Below are 23,167 nucleotides of genomic sequence, written 5' to 3' on the forward strand. Positions count from 1 at the left end.
TTGCTCTTGAGGTATGAGCCAGGGCAGCGTCGATGAACGTTTGAGTGAGTTGCTCGAAGTGCTTTGCCGCATAGGTGGTGACATCAACTATTGAGATATGGTGCTGCAGTGTGCAGGAGCTACACTAATTGTCCAAAGAACATGTCCATCCAGGTTGCGCTGGGCTTTGAGGATACCCACGGTGTGGTCAACATGGACACCGTAGAGCGACTGAAACGGCGCTTTTAGAGGTGGGGAGTCGCAAGTCTAGAAGCATTCAGGAGGGAGTTGTATGTGATTATATATTTTGGCCTACTTGGTATTAATACTTCAGCATTCTTAGGGTGCTTCACACACTTTCTGGAAGCTATGCATGTTTGTATGTATGCATCTCTATGTTTGTACCTAACCATTTTTCCACCTACCTGGGTCACTGGGTGGCCTGTGGTCATTCGACCCATCAGACTGCTGTTCTGAGGTAACAGGGTTCCAAACCCACCATCGGACCAACTTGGGTCACTGAGTATGTGCCAATGTGTCCATGTATGCCACTCTTCAATGAACATCTTTCATTCACACCGACACTGAACAAGGCATATGAGGGAGTGGGTAAGCACCGCTATTCGAAGAAACTTTGACGCTGACTTGGAGCACTGGATATATGCCACTCTGGCCTGTGCTGGTCTTCAATTAGACTTTTACAGCGAAGCTGTACACGGCTGCCCCAGAAAACTTTCTGCGTCCATGCGTGTACACCGTCGCGTCAACAAAAGAAAAATTTTCGTCTCCAGAGCTAGTGTGAATGAGAGTACAGTCTTGTAGCATAGAGAAAGAAATTAAACAAGAGGGGACACTCGGCGAAAACTGGCAACAGGAAATACGCCACGCTAGCATTAACACCGACCGTTTGCTGCCTGGAGCATCGAAAAAAAAAAGGATGTGAAATAAAGTTAACAGAAATTGTTTCTTTTTTTATTATTCCCGACAAAAGCAAAAATATCTGCTTTAAATTAAACTCTCTGGCTTACTTCTGTTGCCTAGCAACAGGCAAATCAGCAAATGACGAGCCAGATGCATGCGTAATTTTTCAGACACACCAGTTGGTTATTTATTCGATGGACACACCGCCGAAGCCAGCGAGACCGGCTGCGCATCAGAGCGTTGGCCTGTTCGGCGACCCGTCCGCCTGTACTTCTATTTTTGGATTTAGCCTGGTTTGGTGGGCTCCCGGCAAATTCTTGCGTTCCTTCTGAACTTCGACAAGGCACCACTGCACTATTGGATACTGCAAGGTGAGAAATTTTGTTGGACAGTCTGCGACACATTTCAAGCAATTAGGCTTACAGCACTTAGGCTAGATTTGCGACACAGTTAACAGAAAACGGCACGGCCGTCGTGGTGCAGTTAATTTGAATTAGTGACTCGTACTGTGAGATGTGTGCGACGCTTTCTATGAGCCTTATTTACTTATTTCGGTAGTTTTTCGACACGCTAGTCGCACTGGGAGCTGTGACGCAGTTTCGCGTGTCCTGAATCTTACCGCGACAAGTTTGCGACAATTTTTATGGGCCCGCAACAATTTAAGCGTTTTTTCAGTACTCACACTTATCGAAAATGCGACGAGCAATTGCAAAGAGTGATAACACAGGAGTGTGTTGTTTGTGCCGGCAGAACGCGCAAAAGATAATGCCAAGTAGCTCAAATGCCAGGAACTTGTAACTCGAAAATTCTGTCTTCTGAACAACTGAAGACAGGCTTTGCACCGACGCATTTGTCTTTAGTGCAAGTAGAAGGAATTCTGCGAGCGTCCTGCGTGGTCTGATTGAGAGCCTGTGTTGTGGCCATCTGTGTGTATTCATAGCATACTATCGCGTTGGTTGTAGCCAAGTTCTCCTGCAAACGCACAGTAGCCCGTGTATTCGTGCTCTTAAAGTGCAAGAAACAAGGCCCGGGAAAAGGGGAATGCTTGTAAATAGGATGTTTTCATGGTATGTACGGTATTGTTTGGGATGAGTCGGGTATTTTCTACACCGTGTATGTAAAAGCGAACTGCTTTTGTTTGTAATGTCACCCATTCACCACTTTCGCACGTTTCACCTCTACACGCATTATTTGTACATGTTAATACCAAAATGGCACTTGCTTGTAATTAAATTTTTTCAGCTGACGTCGTCTGCTGGAGCTTCATACAGGAACTACTGCTGCTTACCTGGTACCACAACTTTGGATGAATGCACAAAAAGCCCACAACAAGCATTTATATAGAATAAAATAAACATTTCCTCATTTCACAATGCACTTTTCATTTTGCGTCTTTATGAAATTGCACGTGGCACATGTTCGACAGAGGCTTGTAAAGATTGTTCGCAATCAATTTTAATTTTTCTTAAAACGATTTTGCACGAAGACGGTGCGCGATTAAGCTGTAGAGGCAAAAAAAAAAAATAGATCAGCGCAGCAGGCGTAACGCGTACCAGCTAGCGTTGAAACGCATGTGCCCAAAACCGACACCGGAAATGTGGTTCAGGTATTAACGCCGACGGCTTGGTGCACTGCAGTCAATTCGGCCGCTGGGCTCCATGGGAGTGTCCGCTCTCATTCAATACTTTCTCTATGCTTGTAGGTTGATCAGCATAAGTGCCAAAACGTATGGTGGATGGCCGCATTGTTCATCCTAGGACACTCGTCGCAAGTGTCAAGTCAAGGGACTGATGACCCAGTGTTCTCAGCGTGGTGCTCGTTCGCTGCCGCTAGAGGGTGCGCGCCACTATTGCGACCGTGTCCGTGTAAAGACCATAATAAACGGACACATATGTATCGTCCAATGTGTGTTCATTTATACAGTGATGTCAGTGCCGCCTAGCGACCTTATTGACAGTTCTTGAGCGGTTCGATGGGGCAGACTCGTATCGTGCGCACAGAAGAGGAGCAACATGTCCCAGAACGACGACTGGAGTGACAGCGAAAATGAGCACGCCAGTGGTGGGAACCAGCTAAGGCCGGTCATGCATCCGTCGATGAGCATGGCCGTCGTGCGTGTCAACCGACGAAGACGCGCAGTGTGCCCACCAAGAATGACCAGCTTCGCTGGTCGCTCTTCGCAGAGTGGAAGGGCCGATGAATTTTTGTTACCGACTTGGGTCACAAGGTATGCTAGATGCACGCCGTTCTTTAACGAACGTCGTTAATGCCGCCTTGAGGGACTCGGAATGCCCTGTCCTGAAATGACGAATTCAAGGCTCCGTAAACTTCGATGCTGGACATAATCGAACCCACCTCACAAGGGTTCCTCAAGGACAGCAACCCGATGCGTTAGCAGTCTGTGCCACAGTGCACTAGGTATTTGCCGTTTTCAATGAACGTCTCGCCAACTTGGGTCACGGAGCATGTGCTACTAGTCGTGCAGCAAGTGAGGGAATATTTCTCATGGTTCGTTGGCACCGGCTCGCAGCGCTTCTGATCTCAGCGGCCACGCACAGACTTCTCAGCATTGCTACCAGCTGGCACAGCATAACCCGAAAGAAGCGTAATAAGAGCTTGGTTGCTGCACGACGCGTATCTTAGCGTTGGCATGCACCTGCAGGCCATGCGTTTCGGATGCTACCCCAGGCTTGGCGGAGCTATATGACGCCGAGTGTGAAATAGAAGTCCCGTTGCAGTACATGCCTCTAAATAACTCGTTTCGATGGTGACATGCCCTGCCCATGCCCATTTGTTTTTCTTGACATCTTAGTTGAAATCAAGAAAAAAATGGGCATGGGCAGGACATGTAATGAGGAGGGAAGATAACCGATGGTCATTAAGGGTTACTGACTGGATTCCAAGGGAAGGGAAGCGTAGCAGGGGGCGGCAAAAGTTAGGTGGGCGGGTGAGACAAAAACGTTTGCAGGGACGACATGGCCATAATTAGTACATGACCGGGGTTGTTGAAGAAGTATGGGAGAGGCCTTTGCCCTGCAGTTGGCGTAACCAGGCTGATGATGATGATGACAATACACTGTGTCGCTATATTAATTCAATGCTAATGCATAACCGTCGACTGTCATCGTGAGATGGGTCCTCCCTATTCTTTATGAGCGATTTTTTAAAATTTATAGCTAGGATGTGAATTGCACCCGATTCAAAGGGTGAATCCTCATATCATCATCCCCCGCAAAGGGCAGAACCGATGAAGGACAGGACTGCCGACCACCTCCCTGTCTGCTCGTTTTCTTAAAAACTATTGGTTTTACAGCCACATTTGCACACTGGCTACGACTACAAGTCCGGTGCAGTAATGCATCGCGGGATAATGAGCACAAATGCATGCGCAAACCCCTATAGTGAACTATAAGGGCACGTTCACACTGGGGCACCCAAAGTTATAGTGGCGTGGAATTCAGTTTGGCGGCGGCGAGTTCCGCCGAGAAGGCCCTCTCCACGCCGATCGCCTCCAGACCGATTTCTGACAACACTGACCGCTGGAATCCTTCGCCGCAAACTAACCAAAACCCAACACAAATTTGAAAGATGGCAGTTGCGATATTTTAGTAGCAGTTGCCAAAGCCCGTCGAAACAGCGGACAGAATTCTCGATGTTTTACTTTCCTATCCAACTTCATTTCTGTCCTGTCAACTCGTTCCTTCCCATATTTCTTTCCTAGATGACTCGGGTTAACCTAGTGTAGTAAATTCAGCCTTGGGCATGGTATATTAGGTAATAACAGCTATGTACAGCTGACTGCATTTCCTTGATACTGATGAAGCAGCGCACTTAAATCAGGCAAGTCCACGCACACATGAAAAAGGACGTACGAGGTGTGTTCAAAAAGAAACTGAACTTTTGAAATAGCCCGCGAACCGGCAGAGAGTGCGCCGCGGCTAAGCGCATGCAGCAGCAGGTTTAGACAACAAACTGCCATTTTCTGCATTTCACCATAGAGAAAGAAATTCAACAAGAGGGGACACTCGACCAAAACTGGCAACAGGAAACACGTCACGCCTAGTGTCAACTCCATCCGTTAGTTGACATGAGCATCAGAAAAAAAGAATGTGAAATGAACTTACAGATGTTTTATTTTTTTTATTCTTTCCCACTAAAACTATGAAAGTTTTGCATGTAAATGAACTTATACTTTTGACTTATTTTTCTTGCATTGCCTAGCAACAAGCTAGCAGCACGCCAGACGCGCGTGCATAAGTCATGCACCAGACATGTCAAAAAAAACGAGCGAGGCCTGCTGCGCATGTGAAGCTCGCGTGCTCGGCGACCCGTCTGTTTTGGATGTAGCCGGTTTTTTGGGCTCCCAGCGTACTATTGTGTTACGTCTGCATTTCGACACGGCACCGCTGCACTACTGGACTACAGCAGGGTGAGGAATTTTGTTTGACAGTCTGCGACGCACTTCAAGCACATTTAGGCTTACTGCACAAAACTGAACTTATATTCGCGCTTTCCAGCGCCTATATGTGGAGCGGAGAACGTTTCAATATGGCGGGGATAGAGGTGATAGAGGCGATACGAAAGCGTGCGCACCTGCAGAAGCAGGCGGCCTACGGGCCTCTGGTATCTCTAAGCGCAATCCTTGACCTTGCCAAAGACGCGCAGATATGTGATGTCGAAAGGGAGGCTACGTTTAAAGCTAGCCATATGGCGTGGAATACGAGAGACGACAAGCGCGGCTGTCCAGGTCGAGTGACTGCCTGCAGACAAGCCGCGCCGTTAGAGGCCCGCCGCATACAATAAAAGTTAAAGTCTGCGATGTAACCGACGCCGCAAAGGTCACTACTTCTCCTTACGTTTTGTAATCTATACGCGATGTACGAGAATTGACACCAAGCACTTAATCGGTTGCGCTCGGATGTAAACAAAGCGCAGTACCCCCCTTGCCGCTGTGTGTGCATTCAAGACGAGATACATGGCTCCATGCACCAGCTTAGTTGCGGAATGCTTGTTAAAAATGCCTACGGAAACATTTCAGTAGTGTCGATTTGCAATATTGACACAGATGTGGGGCGCCCGCACCGCAGAACGGCGCGCGCAAAGGTCGGCGCCATGAAAGACGATGAAGTCCGTAGGCTGCACGTTCTTCGCCTGGCCCGCTTTTAAAGAGAAACGTCTCTTTTGTAACACTCCGTCTCCAACCTACGTTACATTTTTCTGGTGGAGGTGCTGGGTAACCCAGATTGCTGAGACGATGCGGTTTCAAATGTGGCAATGTCAGTTACATCAGTGATTTCGCGAAGGAATGCGATTGTCGTTCCTCGCGGTACACGCCGATACTCGTTGCTAAAGTTTGTTAGCAAAACGACTGAACATTTGTTTCGAACCTGAAGAAGCCCTGTGGCTATACAAGTGTGGCGCTCAAGAAGCAGGGGCATGTTCGCCTCAGCAATTCTTTCGGCGTCGTCCTCCATGTCGCATCGGACAAGGGTAAGCACGCTGCTCTTGGGTGGCAACGTGACATGATCGTCAGCTACGCGAAGCGCGACGTCATGGTAGTTGTCATTACTGTTCGCTATGGCTTGCGTAGTAGTGAAGCTCACTCTAGACTTTTGCAGGTCGATGATGGCACCGTTCCCCTGAAGGAAATCCATGCCGAGTATAAGGTCGTTTGAAGATTCAGGAAGAATGACGAAGTCGCCGATGTACGTGAAGCCCCGAATGTTGACTCGCGCCGTGCACCGGCTCATTGGAGTTATGAGATGCCCTCCTGCAGCACGAATCTGAGTTCCGGTCCATTGCGTTGAAACTTTATTCTGGCCCATAACAGACGTGTCCGCACCTGTGTCGATTAACGCCGTGACTTCGTGGTCATCTATGGTAACTGGTACGTCGCAGGATACTGACACGGAATTACACTGCTTTCTCTGCGTCTCAATTACGTCAGATCGCGGTCGTCGTAGTGGAGGATCTTCAGCGTTCGCAACGTCAGCGACCTCACCTCCGCAGGTCCCTGGATTCAGTTTTCATGGGAGGCAGGGCTGGGTGAGCGACGCCTCGTTGCTCTCGGCGTGAAAAGGGGGCTGGAACACCTGTTTCGGGAGGGTGACGGTGACCGGGGTTCACGGAATCGAGGGGCAAACGAGGTCCTGGCGTCCGCGAGGTATGCTTCAATCTCCAGGGGGCGTTCACCATTGCGCGGGCACGGCGCATTCAGTGAAAATCCACGGAGCCCAGCTCGGCGGCAAGGACACGCCCTGTAGAGGTGATCGGCTTCACCGCAATGAAAACACAAGGGCCTCCGGTCTGCGGTGCGCCATACGTCGCTCTTGCGGGGTGGTCGTGTTTCAGCCGTGAATGGCATGCGGCGGGGCCTGAAGTCGCCAGTTGCTTGTTCAACGGCGCGCACACCACGAAAGCCCGGGACGTCGCTCACATCGCGAAAAATCGGGGACAACGAACTTCGCGCTGCTTCCGCATACGACATGCGACGTTGTGGCTGCCGTACCTCGCGCTGGGGTGTCTGGCTTCGCTCTGCGACTTGTACTGCCTGCCTGCTTTCCTCCCGGACGACCTCAGCCAAAGCGAGTCGCTGTACCGATGCTGGAGCCACCTGAAGCTTTTGGAGCTCTTCTTGACAACCAGCCTAATGAGCTCCCGCAAGGCGTCGGTATTGTCCAAGGGCATAGCGAGAGGGTCACGCGACAGGGTCGACACGTCGCGGTTGTACTGCCGTGTGCGCTGCTGCAGTGCGCAGTGCCTTTTCCATTGATGTGGCTTCCGCGAGGAACTCTGCAACGGTCTTTTGTGGGTCGCGTATTAGGCCAGCTCTTGCTCTTGCTTCACACCGCGCATCAAGTTCCTGAGCTTCTTTTCTTCCGGCATGGATGGATCTGCGCGTCGGAAAAGTCGGCACATATCTTCAACAAACACTGCCACGCTTTCGTTCGGCCGCTGTACTCTCGCCTGAATTGCAGATTCAGCTCGCTCCTTGCGATCGAGGCTGGCGTATGTGCCGATTAGCTGCCGTCGGAAATCGTCCCGTGTCGATAGGGCGGCTTCACGGTTCTCAAACCATGTCCGCGCATAGTCCTCGAGGGCAAATTAGGCACTGCATAGCTTGCGCTCTAGAGCCAAGCCGTTGTATTCTGCGACACGATCAAAGTGATCGAGCCAGTCCTCTACATCCTCGAAGGTATCCCCATGGAAGGACGTGGGGATTCGTGGCTGGTTGAGGACGACCTCTGTCGGTGCGGTCGAGGAAGATGATGGAACCGACGTACTCATCCTGACTTGATTGGGTAGCGGCTCGTGCTCAGGTGGCAGTCCTTGAAGCAGGCGGCTTGTCCGTACGTGCACAGGAGTCAGCTCGACCGGACTTCGTACTGGGCTTGTAGACGATGTTCGATCTGGGAGTGGTAGCATGTATCCCGCACCTCCACCAGAAAAATGTAACGTAGGTTGGAGACGGAGTGCTACAAAAGAGACGTTTCTCTTTAATGGCGGGCCAGGAGAAGAACGTGCAGCCTACGCAATTCATCGTCTTTCATGACGCCGACCTTTGCGCGCGCCGTTCTGCGGTGTGGGAGCCCCTCATCTTTGTGTCAATATATGAGCGATACGAATAGTGTGCCAGCGCGCCCTGTTTCCAGCGCGATTAGCGCTTTCCCGTGCTTTAGGGAAGCTCGCATGGGCAGTCTTCATCAATGACCGCCTCAGGTACGCAGTCCTGGCCCTTGTTTCGTGCAATATTGTCATCGAATAGATACCTTATGACGACAAAAGACGGAGACGTACGAAAGCACAGTTCGCAATAGGGGATCAGAAAATTTGGGCGAGGTAGTTCATAGTATTTTTTTCTTTTTTCTTTGTTTAGCCTAGGTAGGATATTAGGCAGTATAGTAGCAAGAGCTTGGTGGCGCAACCCACCGCCCCGTTCCAAAGGGGACGCTCATAATATCCATATATCCATCCAGCGCGATTACTTCGATTTGGCTTGCACTGGCTGCACTAGTTCTGAAAATTGCCGCGGCGGTGCCGAGCGGGTGCAGCGCCGATTCAGCAAGTGCGGCTGGAGTCGCACTAGCGCACGACTGCAAAACGAAGACGAAAGTGCAAGCTTAGCAGACGCATAGCTTTGTTTACGTGTTTTGCATGCATGTTGTGTATCACTGCCCAATGGACCGCAGATATCCAGTGGATATCCGATTTAGATCCGAACGTCCACGTCCGGGAAACAATATCCATGGTACGAACAGGGGACCTAGTTCTGGGGACGTAGCATAACGTCCGCGTATACGGTGGACGTCCAGAGGATGTTTGTTTATGGATTGACCAGCGGCATACGTCCTGCGGATGTCCGCCTACGAGTGCCTTGTAACGTCCATTGATTTATGCCCTGGACATAAGCACAGACGTGAAGCTACATGCGATGGTTTATTTAAATATTTACATACTATTTAAAACTTATATTTTATTTAGGAACCTGGACTTTGAACACGGGCTAAACAAAATCTGACCTAGCACTTGCGTGCGGGTTTTTTACCTTTCTGCACGGCGTCGCGCACCGTCCAGGGTGTGAAGTACTAGGACATCATTCTATAAAAAATAGTACGCTATAATCCAAGCGCTTATTCTGTTCTGTTCTGAGCAAATAAATATTTGTATTGGTAAGAAAACCCATGTTCCTGTTCGGTGTATTAGGATGCTTCACCAAGCCGTATCGTCGTACTAGAACTTTCTTTAGAGTTTTTTTTTCAGCAGCGTGAATTATGCGCATTTGTGTTCTGCTCAAACTACTAAAATCTTTCTTGAAGTTATTTTGAATGTTTTAATAGGCTTTGTGGCATTTCGGTTTTACTATTTTACGTTACCCTTTTGTAGTATGCACCTTCAATCGTCATGGTCATCAATATGTGAAAAAACGGGGAATGAATCGAAAGAGGAGAATGCAAAACATTTCAAATATATGGCCAAGGACATCAGGGAGTTAGCTATGAAACGGGAGATAATCATCCTAGGGGACATGAATGCACATTTGGAATACTTAAGACGGGGCGACAGATACAACAGGGCAGATGTTAGTAGATTTTTGTGAGGCTCATGATTTTGTGATAGTTAATACTGAAATTAAATGCGACGGGAAAATAACATGGGAAAGAAATAACACCCACTCGACAATCGACTACTGCCTAATGTCCCACAAGCTGTATGAACGGTTGGGATGTATGGAAATTGATGAGGAAGGTACAAAAAGCCTGGGGAGTGATCACAAACGAATCAAAATCAGTTTTGGAAGGACAGTACCACTGGTAGAAACTAAAGAAAGGAAAGGTATGAGCAAATTGAATGACAGGCAGCTACAAGAAGTGGCCAAAAACATTGAAAGCATGGTATCCAGGCAACCGCAAAGGGCATGGACATACGACGAGTTAATAGGTATTTTTAAACGAGAGCTAGAGAAGGGACAGATTAGGAAACTAAGAAGTAAGCAGGGAAAATATAAACCGAAAAGCTGGTGCGACCGAGAAGTTTAAGGAGGCCATAGAGCAACGCAAAGATGCGTGCAGAAAACACAGAGCAGCGAAGGGGAGCCACACCAGAAGAGGTGGAGACAAAATGGGAGGATTACCTTGCAATGAGAAGAGAAGCATTGGCATTAATTCAAGCCAAGATAGCAAAAGTTGGGGTACAGTGGATGTTAGAGATACGAAAAAAAGACAGAAATGCCTCTAAGAAATTTTGGGAACACATAAAGCAACAGAGTAAGACAGAGGTGGTTCAGCACTCACTGACCACACCAGAAGGAACAAAGGTAGAGGGAGAGGAAGCTCAGGAATATATTAGGTTAACAATAGAGGCAGCATTTGCAGAGCCAGTGGGTAGCGAAATGGAGAACTGTATGCATGCACATTTCCTATGAGTGCCACTGCATTTTTGCATCTGGTTTGACTGCAAAAGTGCCCTTTGAGAGCTAAAACCAGCTCTCTACAGCATGGCTGGCCCCTGCAGGTCGCCACTCATATGAGCAGGGTGTTGATTTTGCAATGGCTTGATCATTATCCACAAAGCAGGCTTGTACTCGTTTGTTTCCCCAAACCTCACATTTTTTTATCATTCTGCTCTTTTACTTTAATGCAGAATAAGTGGAGGAGGCCATTCCATTGTAAAGCACTGCAGCTGTGACCTGGAGACTGTACAGGCATCGGAGGCTGCTTGGTTGTGGGCATGTGCATCTGGTGGAACTTTGGGAATCTGCTGTGCAATGCCAAGGCATGTTTCGTGGACTAGAGGCAGCTACTCAGGGTTCTTTTTTTACTTTGCACAGTACAATTGCAGAATTTTTTTTTCATGCGTTGGAAGGATTCTGCCTGTCATCTGCATTGTCAAATCACTTGCAAAGTCACGTTCTTGCTAGGCTCCATCAATATGGTTTTGTGCAGAATTTGTGTGCGAGAACTTTTTATTGTTTTTTTTTTGTCATGGCAGTCTTCTGTGTTGGTGAAATTGCTACCATTGCAAAGCCATGGTTTTCTGAAATGCTGTTATTCTTCTACTCTACAAAACTTGTGTGCGAAATACTTACATTAGACGCAAGATCTTTTTTACCTCAATATTTCAGAGTATTTCTGTTTGTTCTGTACATGCATCTACATGTCCACCCATTGTTAGCATAAACACACCAGTGCATGGTTCGTGCACAATGCAGTGCACAAGCGGCAAAAACCACGTGCATGTACGAAACGCTAAGGCAGTGCACTCCGTAGGAGCGTTGCCCGGATTTCTCGGCACAGAAGCAGCTGGCTTGCCAGAAATAAATTCGACTGTTTTGCAACCTTGCTCATCTGCCCGAGACCTATGCTTGCAAGGAGGATCCTGAATCCTTTGCTTGTATCTGTAGGCCACCGTCGTAAGTGGCACATTCACTGTTGCATAAATGCCATGCTTACTGTAGCCCTGCTGTGAAGTGTTCACAATCTGTCATCTTTGCATGGCTGTGGGAATCCCAGCCATTATCACAAGGAATGAAAGGCTGCGACACATGCCTTATTAGTGGCAATTCAGAGGAACCCTCAAAAGACCAAATAAATATGTTAGCTTTTTTTGTCCTGCAATTGTGGCTTGGACTGACCCCGACATGTACGGGCATCACTGAAGAATGCTGTGCATAAGTACAGCAAACAAGCTACTCCTATTGCATTATGCTAGTGTCGTGTTCTGCTGTGCTCTATCTGTGAAATGAACACATTGTGGCCTATTGTGTGATAACGTCACTGTGGTGTACTATTGTGGAAACACATGCTGGTGTGTTCATGCTACCAGTGGGCTCTCTTGGACCTTACTGGAAATAGTAAAGGCCAGCCACTCATTGCAAAAAATGCTGGACAGGCCTTTCTCTCTTGCCTTTTTGTGTGCTTGATCGGCTGAGAATCGCCTCCATTGCAAAGACATGCTTTTGTAAGATGCTGTTATTTTTCCTTTGTCCAAAGCACTTTTTATCACTGGATCTTGAGGGTTGTTCTAACCTCTGCCTTTATTATGCATGTTGCTGCCTCTGCAAAGCTTCCCCTTCGTGAGACCAATATTGTGCCTGTGTAAAATAACTTCCAAGAGCTTTTTACTTTATATAATTTTTATGTCATGGAAGATTCATTTTATATTGCTGCTACTGTAAAGCCATACTTGCGAGACTATCGTCGCGCATATGTATAGACTTTTGTGCGAGATACTTTTAGCAAGACTAACATTTTTTTGAATGTTTTGGTCATCTGTGTCCTATACTATGAGCATCTTGCTTATAAAATCAAGAATGCGCTTTATTGAAGTGCTATTAGTGTGTTTTAGTACAGAACTTTTGTGCAAGATACTTTTAGGATATATTTTATATTATGGGAGGATTCAAGTCACTTTCGTGCATATGTAAGTTGCTTCCAGTGAAGTGTCATTGTTCTTTGTACAAAAGAACTTTTCTGTGAAGTGTCTGATGGGTACGTCTACAGTTTTACAAGGTAGAAGTGCTACCACAGTCTATATGCAAGTTTAACATCTAGTCATTGAGCCAATGAGACAGCCGGTTTGTTTTTGCATCATGTGCATTGCTGTTGTTGCAAAGATGCCATTATGTGCCTTTCTGCAAGAAAATGTGTGCATAGTCATTGTGCCAGATATTTCTTGTTCTCTTGTACTGTTTGTTTAGTTATATTTGTGATATCACAGTTCAGGTACCAGTTCAGGTAATAAACTGACCAATGCAGTCAGTTTATTCTAGTCTTTTTCCTTCATAAAGTGTATGTACATCGCTGCATTAGGTTGACAATTAGAATTTTTCTGTGTTAAGGTCACTTCAAGAAACATCCTTAGTTCTCTTCTGTGCCCTGTACTGATCTTGTCAATGTTAACATATAATCCTGCTGGCATCTTTTGTGATTTTCAATTTCTTGTTGGTCGTTATGGGCTTTTCTTTAACGTGTTCAGGCACAGGTTATGTTTTGCTGTGCCAAGCACACAGGCAAGTTCTTACAGTATACTTTTTAAATAAAGATCCAATGTTTCTGCAGTTTATGTGTAAGTCTATGCCTCAGTTAGGCCATCCTAAAAAGCTGAGCAAGTTTTATTAAAAGGCTTATTACATCATTTGATTTCACATTCATGCAGCTTAATATCTACAACTTTGATGACTATTGGAGTTGATACATAATGCATATTCTGGCTTATTCTGTGCATTTGGAAGCTGCACATAAACATTTCTGATGCCTGTGTACCAATGGAACTTGCATTAAATATGTTGAATGTGCCAGTTTGCATCATGGGCTTCTGCAGTGGATGTTGTGTCCATGCACATTTTCACCTTTGCAACCTGCACCAGTAAGACGGTCCCAGTTCCTTTAGCGGCACTTAATTATTTGTGGATCCAATTTTCACAGTAAAGGAAGTGCAGCATATGGTGCATTGGTTCTTGGGTATAGTACAGCTTCTAATGCATCGAAAAAGCCGCAGTACCAGCAAGGTGACACCCCAACAAAACCGAGCAATTGATAAGTCCCGGATTTATCATGGCTGTCCTCTGTACATCTCGTGGATGCTTCGGTAATAAATGTCCACATTTAAAATCCCACAACTGTCCACGGGATGTCCATGTCCAGATTGTTTTATCCAGCGGACATTGTTCGAATATTTAGCTTAAAAAACGTCCATTTTTAAGGTCCAACGGATGTCCAAATGTCCGAGAAGGGCATACACGGGACGTCCGATTGAACGCTTCTTTTTTTAACGGGACGGTCCCTCAGATATCCGCCGTATGTCATCTGGATTTGTAGGGATATCCGGTGGATGTCCAAACGTCCGGCGCTAAACGTCCATCGGATGTACTGTGGATTATTTGTGGTCCATTGGGTGGCACCGCTTGCCACGTGAAATGACCCTCTTTGAAATCGCCATGGAGCTATTGGACTCGGAAAGGGATGACGACTGCGACTACAGTGACATCCACGTTGACTCCGACGACGAATATGACGATGTGTGTGTTTTGGTAGCCTGTACGTTGGTAAGAGGAGATGCAAATCGTGTGCCGGGGTATGAGAACATGATATCCAGGTATCATGAGCACGAGTTCAAAAGATTGTTCAGGCTCTCTAGAAAAATATTTGATGGTCAATTCAGGGCTTCTACCTTCTGTCCAAACGCGCTTCAAGGGCGTTAAAAAATATCCACTGTAAAGACATGCCTAATTGCTCTTGTGTATATCGGCTCGCAAATGTCGACGTACGCTATAGGAGACAAGTTTGACGTGGCAGAGTCGTCAGTGCATGCATGCATGACGCGGTTCATCCACTTTATGCACACACTTAGCGGTGATTTTATATGCTGGCCCAGCAGTGCAGAAATGAAACGCATCGAGGCAGGTTTCCTTCCCAAGAGTGGAGGCAAAGGCCCACGGAATGCCATCGGCTGCATCGACGACTCCAAGAGAATCGACACAGTCATATTTCAGTCGCAAGAAGTGGCCATCTATCATTGTAAGGGATCTGCGATGATAGGAATCGGTTTCTGAATGTTTTCATTGGGTTCCCTGGATCTGTCCACGACGCCCGCGTTTTGAAGGAGAGCCCTTTCTTCGCACGTGCAGCATTGGAATGTGGTGAACACTACATTCTGGGGGATAGTGCGTATCCTCTGATGCCTTGGCTGATGACTCCATTCAGGGACAATGAAGCCTCATTTTCATCTTGGAAAAAACAGTTTAATAAGCGACACAGCCAGTCTCAGACAACTTACAGGCATCAGCCCTCCTTTCCTTCCATTCCTCCAACCAGTCCAAGAAATCGCTCAAAAAGTAAATCCTGAGTCAAATGAAGCAGGGTAGACGGGCTTTTGAAAGTCATCCCTTACTCTTAGTCTTTTGAAAGGAGTTTTGACATTGACATCTTTCCACCACCTATATAAGCTTATTATTATTTCTATGAAACTGGCGGTTTCTTCGAGATGTTTTAGGTTGTGCTTCGCTCCAATCACTCGAAGTGCATTCGGTCTGGACTTACTGAATACCTGCAGAGCAGGTTTAACATTGTTTCTCAATGCGTGTTGGAGAAACTGCTTTCCTGGACAAAACATAGCCGTACTGGAGTAACTGCTCGCTCTCTAAATTATATGCGTGTTTGATAGTCTTAATATAGGTTGTATTCACATGACGTCACCACCACGCCTCGAGTAGCGCTGGCAACCATGGCAGCACCCTCCGCACCAGCGTGCGACATGATCTTGGCCACTTCAAGTCGCATCCGTGTCACCGTGTGTTAGCCGTGTGCTGTGCTCGGTTTGTGGTTTAGTTGGCGGATTCCCTTTGGATTAAAAATTCCTGGTGTGTACTAACAGTCACCGCAAGAGCTTCCACGAACGCTAAGACGCTGTGAAGTCATGGGCGATGAGCCTGCAATCAGTTCGAGCGCATATGCGCAAAGCAGAGAGGAAGCAGCAAAAAAGCGCTATGTAGAAAAAGTGAAACCTTGCGGCGGTGTTGACCCACTGCTGCTGGGCACGGACGAGCTGTGCTTTGATGTCGAGCTTGTGCCAAAGGTAGAGGTCTCGCATCAAGGATAATTTACTCCACGCGACTAGCTACGTTACACATCAGCAGCTAAAAGCAAAAGAAGTCGCTCGAAGCGCACTACCTGACAAGCGGTTTCGTTCAGGAGCCGCAGATGAAGAAGGTGGTGGACGACGTCATCATCGTATGTGGAAAGGAGAGTTTGTTGAAGCACGTTTTGAACCCCGACAAGCGGTCTCAAAGTCTCTGTGCTAATGCTGACGAACGCACGGAGCGGCGTCACGATGGGAGGCTGATGGCGAGGCAGGCGTGGCAACACAGCGGTGCATAGAGGAAAGTATTTGAAGTGTTTAAACGAGAAGAGAGTAATAAGACTGGATGGTTCAAGGACGCGTCAGAGCTGCGTACAAGTAAGCGTTGGCGGCTGAAAGTTGAGATTTGAAACCTAGCTCGCCGTCGCTTCACAGAAGCGATCGCACGCTCGTTGCATGGCTGCCCAGAAAAGTATGTACGCACAGTTTCACGCGCGCGTCGAGGAACGGAAATTCAAGGATTCGCGCACACGCTGGCTACAGCAGATACGGCGTACCAGGGTGTCTACCAAGTTGACATTTCCAAATTCCCTGAGTTTTCCAGATTTTCCCTGAGCGCCTTTGCAAATTCCTCTGAGCGGTGCAGAACTATGTTTTATATCAAGGCGGAAAACCATGTCGCCCGATGCTGTCACTCTCTAGTAAGCATCTAAAAAAATAATAAAACGACTTAATCCAGTTTGAATACTAAGGAGTAGTGTTTATATTATTCAAAAGGAGAATAGAAGCGAGAGGTTAGTAAAATGCACAGCAAATAAAATGCTTTTGAAAAAAATTGCAAATGAACACGGATATTCTCAAATACGAATAAAAAGAAGATGCATACAGAAGCAAGTATTTTGGAATATGAGCTATTTCTATCAACTGATAGCAAGCTCAGTGGTAGAGGCCCAAACGTTGTTATAATTGAGACTCTCTCACAAGAGCTGGTAAGTCAACCTTAACTCTCCTGACATACACTCAGCCCGCATACTACGCCTCAGTGTTGTGCTTCACTGCTTTAAAGAGTTTATTTTGGTTTGTATGAGGGACACCTGCATCTCGGCGTCAGCCAAAACGTTGTTTTTTAAGCTCAAGCTCCTTCAAAGCGGCGGATGCACGCTTCCTTTCCCATTCATTCCTCAATGCGTAGGTCATTTCTGTTCCCGTCCTCTTTCCGCCGCGCGTTCGCCCCAGGGACCATTTGAAACATCTTCTTGGTCCCTAGGGGCCGCGAAAACGTGCGAAAAATCGGCCAGTTGGAAAAACTGAATGCACGTCTTTTACTGCCCTTAAGGGCTCAAACTCCAAAGCACATTCGAAAAAACTCTGAAGGCCTGTCGGTACACTTATTAGACATATTGGTGCTCTTACTGTGACAGGAGATACCGGGTGTACGTGTGTGTGTAATTAAGGAATACATACTGCGTCCCGTGGCAACTGCCCCTTCTCACGCTTGTTATGCTTCACCGTGATGCTTTTGTGTATGCCTCACCTAGTAACATTTCTGTACAGAGGCGAATCTGACTTTCGGGAACCGGCGTTATACAACGCACAGTGCTTTCCGAGTTTTGAAGCCAATCGCGAGGACCACAAAGGCGGACTCAATGCCATTGCTGACAGCGGCGAATTCTTTTAATGAAAAACACGGCGCCTAATGGCAAGAAGCTTAATAGTGAACGTGAAGCAGTTAGGCTTAGCGTTGCCGAAGTGGTGGCTATGGCTTCCAGCGGATCTGCGTGCCAGAGCACCGGTTCGAGGTGGCGAGGTACTCGAAACTGCAGCGGTGGTGGCTTTCATGAATGCCGTTTCAGACCTGCGGTCACGGCAAATTGTCCGGAAAATCGGACGGCTAAGGGTTATTGCGTGCGAAATTTCATACATTCCGATACAGTGATTCTATGGGGTATGTGGTGGTGCCGCGAAGCGGTCCGAATTATCGGGCATCTGGAAAGTCGGTCGTTGACTGCACACTGGGACTCCTCCAGCCGACGAAAGGCCGTCAAAGACGATTCGTTACGATTGCTGTTTGTTACTCGAGCCAGCATTACCACTACTTTCTTTCCCTTTCAAGAAATTCGCAGCTAGTTTTCCCTGATGGAAGCACAAATTCCCCGAGTTTTTCCATACTAAAATCCCTGAGAATTCCCGGTTGGTAGACACCCTGGCATACGCCGATGCTCACAGTACCGCGCAGCAGTGTGTGTTTTGAGGTTCTGATGGAATCAATTGATTAGGTATTGGAATCGTTTTATTCGGCAATGTAAACCGCAACTCGTTAACTTAAAGCATTAGACCTCCCTATGTCATGAGTACGCTTTTTGCGGCGATGAGCAATAGAGCAATATGGACAGCGCGCAGCATAGCTTGTTTGAACGAACGTTCATTGTAGAACCGAAGGTAAGCAACACTTCACTAAGCATATCTGGGTGTGTGGTGTGTGTGCGCGCGCGCGTGTGTGTGTGTGTGTGTAAGCCCACGAGTGTGTAAAGTTGTACTGCATAGCCCACTACCTGGAGCAAATGAAGTGTCGCGGGATAGATTTAAAGCATTTGTAATTGTGAATGCTTATCAGATACTGTGCCCATATGGTTTAAGCAGGCTCAACCATTTCGAAGAAGTTTCGAAATTCTAAACAATTCTATTCATTGCATTTACAGGTAAACCATTAGCAGTCACTTTCGACACAACCACTGGAGCCATGGATTATTATTAAACAAGACGGACTGGTGAAGGCAGCACACTGTACGTGCATGGCGGGCCTTAAGGCGTAAATATAGTCCGACGTAACGCGCGCGCGCACGCTACGTTACGTTGGCGAAAACAACTCCTTCTATAGTCCGACGCACTGCAGCGCCGACGTAACCGGCGGCTGCCAGCGCGCCCCGACGTGCTCGGCGCAAATTTGGCTCCTGCTCCATTCGCGCGCCGGCGCCGCCGACCGCGTCGACCCACAATGCATTGCGCGCGAAGAAAAAAGGCGCCAACACAAATCCGCAGACGGCTTTTGCGGACGGCGCGCGACTTGGCGAATGTTCTGCGCATGCTCCGAAGATAGCAGCCGACGGCGCACGCGTTGAAGTATAGACGGGATGGCATCTTGGCTGGCGCAGCGCAACCGACGTAGCGTGACTGACCGCGAACGACGCTCGCCCGCGCGCCGATAACGTCGGACTATAAACATTTTACACTCCGACGTAACGCGCGCGCGCGCGTCATGGCGACGTTACGTTGGCGGAAACACGACCCTCTACAGTCCGGCGGCATCCGGCGCCGACGCGACCGGCGGCATCCAGCGCGCTCGGACGTCGTCCGGCGCCGAATGCAACCGACTGCATTTCGCGCCGACCGCGCCGAGCAGGTTAGCGCCTAGCGCCCTCTCTCGTCGAGGTGGAGACTCTCTACCTCGCCGGGCTGAGCCAGAACGAGATGGCCTCTTCCCAAGACAGCGTGCCCGACCTGTGCGGCTCCGAAATTGAAAGGTTTCTGGACGCCGTCCAGCAACACCCGTGCGTCTACGACACGAAAAGGATGGATTACCGGGATGCAGAGCGGAAAAACAACGCGTGGGAGCAGATACGCGTGTACTCCGGCCTCTTGACAGGTGCGTAAATGCTTCGCACGTGCGTGTATACGTCTCCGGACATGCTATACACTCAGCGCCTATTTGTTTGTCTTGTTTTACCTGTTTCAGTCGAAGAGTGCCTGAAATTATGGAAGCGGCTCAGGGACCGATATACCCGTGAGTTGAAAGCCATTGAAGCCACAAAAAGGAGTGGCAGCGGCTACGTGTCTCGACAGGCCTGGGAATTCACGGAGTCCATGGCCTTTTACAAACATTGCGGCCGCCCGAGGAAGTAAGTTATGCAATTTCGAAGTGATCACATTCATACCTGCTTAGTATTGCGTTCACTTAGATGACTATGTTTTGATGACTTGCTTTGTTGCTCACGACAATTATGTCATGCAGTGAAGCAGACGGAGTTTGCTGGGCCCTTTACGCGATCGTGATTCGTTTTGCGTTTTCCGAGTGCTCATCATTAACATTTTGTGTGTGTGTTCACTTAAGATATAGAAGTTTGTTGTGCTTGCCTCCTCCTGCGGCCATTTATTTCTTCCTCCACAGACTGTTCAGGGTACTATACAACTGTCCCTTTAATCCTTGCACGAAATATCAAATGAACACATGTGTACTTCGACTAGATTTCCGGTCTCAATGGAGTTATCCGCGTGTCGACGGCGTCTATGACTTGCACGCGACTTCTTAAACCCGCTTTGTTTTAAAAGCGAGTAGAGCGGTAGTATAATTTACATATGATACTATTGGCCCAAAAATCCTTCGGCATTCTGTGCGAGCTATAAATCCAAATGTAAAGGGGACAGAAGCATGTCTTTAGTTGACAGTCGTGCACCTGCTTCCCTTTGCAACAATGTAGGCTTTTTCTCTGCAGAACGGCATGCAGCCTGGAGCCAGCTGCTTGTGGTGATGATGGCGAGACCGCCGAGACCATCTTGGCATCTATAGCTAGTACGCCGCCATCACCCTCAGGCGTTGACAGTTTCGAGGAATCCCCACAGGAGCTGCAAATGCCAGCAACGCCGCCAGCATTGGCAGAACGACCGTCGGTAGCCGGTAAACACGAGGCTACAGCGAAGCACAAGAAAGTGAAAAAAAATGACCACTTTGAAGAGCAGCTGTTGTCTAGACTTGACAGCAAGATGTCAGAAAATGAGGCATTTGGAGTATCTATCGGCCTCAGCCTGGACAAGATGCCCCGTAAGGTGGCACTGAAATGCAAAGCGCAGATAATGGCACTAATTGCACAAATGGAGGACGAAGACAATGTGCAAACCATCAGCATTAATTAAACTTTGTGATAATTCTGTGATATTTTTTCTCTGTAAGTAGTACCGTGTGTGTGTGTGTGAATATCTGAATATCTGCATTTTTGTTTACACTTGCTGCATTTTTACCTTTGTGTTGCACACAAATATATCATGTTATTACGTACGTAACTAACTGCTCTTGGTTTTTTGTGCACTCCATTTGAACCTTATCATTAAATATCATTTTTTCTACGTGATGCTCTCTGCGTTATCTATGCATGCAGTAAATGTTTTTAAACAATGTGCTCACAGACCACTGCAATGTACACTTGGTATAGAAAGACACGTGGTTCAAAAATTGGCTACAGCGTGCTTCTGGTTTATATATAACAAAATAACAGCTTGTTGCTAATTAATTTGCACTAAATTACTGGCAAATCCTACGTAAGAAGGAGTCAGGTTTAGATTAGGGACTTGACTTTGCTGTGGCCCAGTTTAGGCGACTACAGCAACGCGCAGGACGAGTTCGCACCTGCTGTATCGGCCAATAACCGGAAACGCAGCACGCACGTGGGTTCCGCGAAGAGGGGACGCGGGAAACAGCCACGCGTGCAAAGAAAACGGATTAATGGCTTCGCCGTAGAAAAGGCACTAGATCTGCACGCTCGCTCGGAGCAAAAGAGTAGACGAGCGTGAAATGGAAAGGTAGGGGCGCTTCCCAAATATCCCGTCGACTTTTTCGGTCACGGAAATTGGGCGACGCGACACCGCCCTGCCGGTTTGATGTTTGGTATGCGCCTTCTGAGAATGCCCGTGAAAACGGCGGCACTTGGCCGGCTACGACCGATGTATGCTTTTATGTGCGATCGCCATGGGGGTCCCAATTATGGTGTTTGGATTTCAAGCGAACCGGCACATGGCAGACAGTTTTCTCAGTACTGGCAGGGCAGCCAGTACTGAGCAGTGGCTTCATGGAAACATTCTCGCAGCTTGCAGGTGGGAAGAGGCGGACATCAGGGGACGATACTCGCAGCCCAACGTAGGGGAGGGGGATTGGATTAGTTGAAAGACGAAAAAAGTAAACGCTTTATTTGTTTATTTCAAGGTACTTTAATAAGGGGAGCACCACAGAAAAAACACACAAGAGCCAAAAATGCTTGCAGTAATAACGCGCTTGAAGAAGAGTGTTACAAATACAACTGAATGAAGAAAAAATAACATTACTCAGAAAAAGAATGAAAAATACAATTCTTGGTAACATAAGAAGCAATGGATTGCATGCGTATAAAACCAGCGAAATGTGCACGTAGTTAAAATACATAAACAAACAGCATTCAATAAGCTACAAAAAATCAGCTTGTAAGGCAGTGCTAAACATAAGAGAAATGCGGGGAAAAAATATTGCATATAATACAGTTTTACAAAACACAGCACTCGAACAGTGTTCTGCTAGGAATAAAGAGAACATGTACAAACTATGCATGCATATTTACAGGATATTTTAGCATCGCCTGACAACCTTCAGCTGCCGCGGCAGTGAGCCTTCTGCAGACATAAAATAGTCTGCTAATTCGTCCCTCATTGCCATGGCAGCTGAAGTGGGGCGGTTGTTTGACGGCACTGTCTTTGTGCCAATTTCAGTGACAGTGCGGCGCCATTCTCCGTCAGATACCGTCTCGCCGCACAGCGTGTCGCTGTATTCATCAGGGCAGTAGGTAGCGTCTGCCATAAGAAAATTGTGCAAACACACGGCAGCCTGAATCATGTTGTTGAGGAGCTCTGGTGCGCCTTCCACCGTTCCAAGAAACACCCGCCAACGGGAGACTAGAATGCCGAAAGCATTTTCAATGCACCTGCGTGCCCTCGACAAGCGGTAATTGAAGACCTTTTTTCTATCATCCAGCTTCCTCCCAGGGTAGGGCCGCATCAGGTAAGTCCGCAAAGGGAAGGCTGCATCGCCAACCAAACAAGGTGGCCACTTCGAAATATTTGAAGGCAGCCCCAGAGTACCCTCTTCAAATACTGCTTGGAGGGGACTCCTCTTAAAAAAAGAGGCGTCTGAATATCGGCCTTGGGCTCCGATGTCCACCATTATAAATCTATAGTTGGCGTCTGCTATAGCCAGCATAATTAGTGAATAGAAACCCTTGTAATTGTAGAAGTCTGAGCCGCTCTTGTTAGGACATTTGATCGCAAAATGCTTGCCGTCAATACTCCCTATTGTGTTTGGAAAATCCCATTTGTCATAGTATTCCTCTGCTATGTCGCGCCACCTCTGTGTGCTTGGGCGTGCGAGTACCAGGGGCCTCAAGCAGTCCCAGATCGC

The 23,167-nt window shown here is 47.6% G+C and overlaps 1 protein-coding gene across 3 annotated transcripts in view; it reads right to left on the reverse strand.

Annotated features, from left to right (window-relative positions):
- Positions 1-989: 989 nt before the first annotated feature.
- Positions 990-23,167, reverse strand: part of LOC142584850 (uncharacterized) — a 66,397-nt gene continuing 44,219 nt past the window's right edge. For all 3 annotated transcript variants that reach the window (XR_012828948.1, XR_012828946.1, XM_075695153.1), the window contains exon 4: positions 990-1,264. Coding sequence is in view for 1 of the 3 variants with exons in the window: in XM_075695153.1 (XP_075551268.1) it covers positions 1,255-1,264 (10 nt within the window). In the remaining 2 variants the exon portion in view is untranslated. The remainder of the gene's footprint in view (positions 1,265-23,167) is intronic.

Source organism: Dermacentor variabilis, chromosome 6 (genome assembly GCF_050947875.1).
Source record: "Dermacentor variabilis isolate Ectoservices chromosome 6, ASM5094787v1, whole genome shotgun sequence".
Taxonomy (NCBI): Eukaryota; Metazoa; Arthropoda; class Arachnida; order Ixodida; family Ixodidae; genus Dermacentor; species Dermacentor variabilis.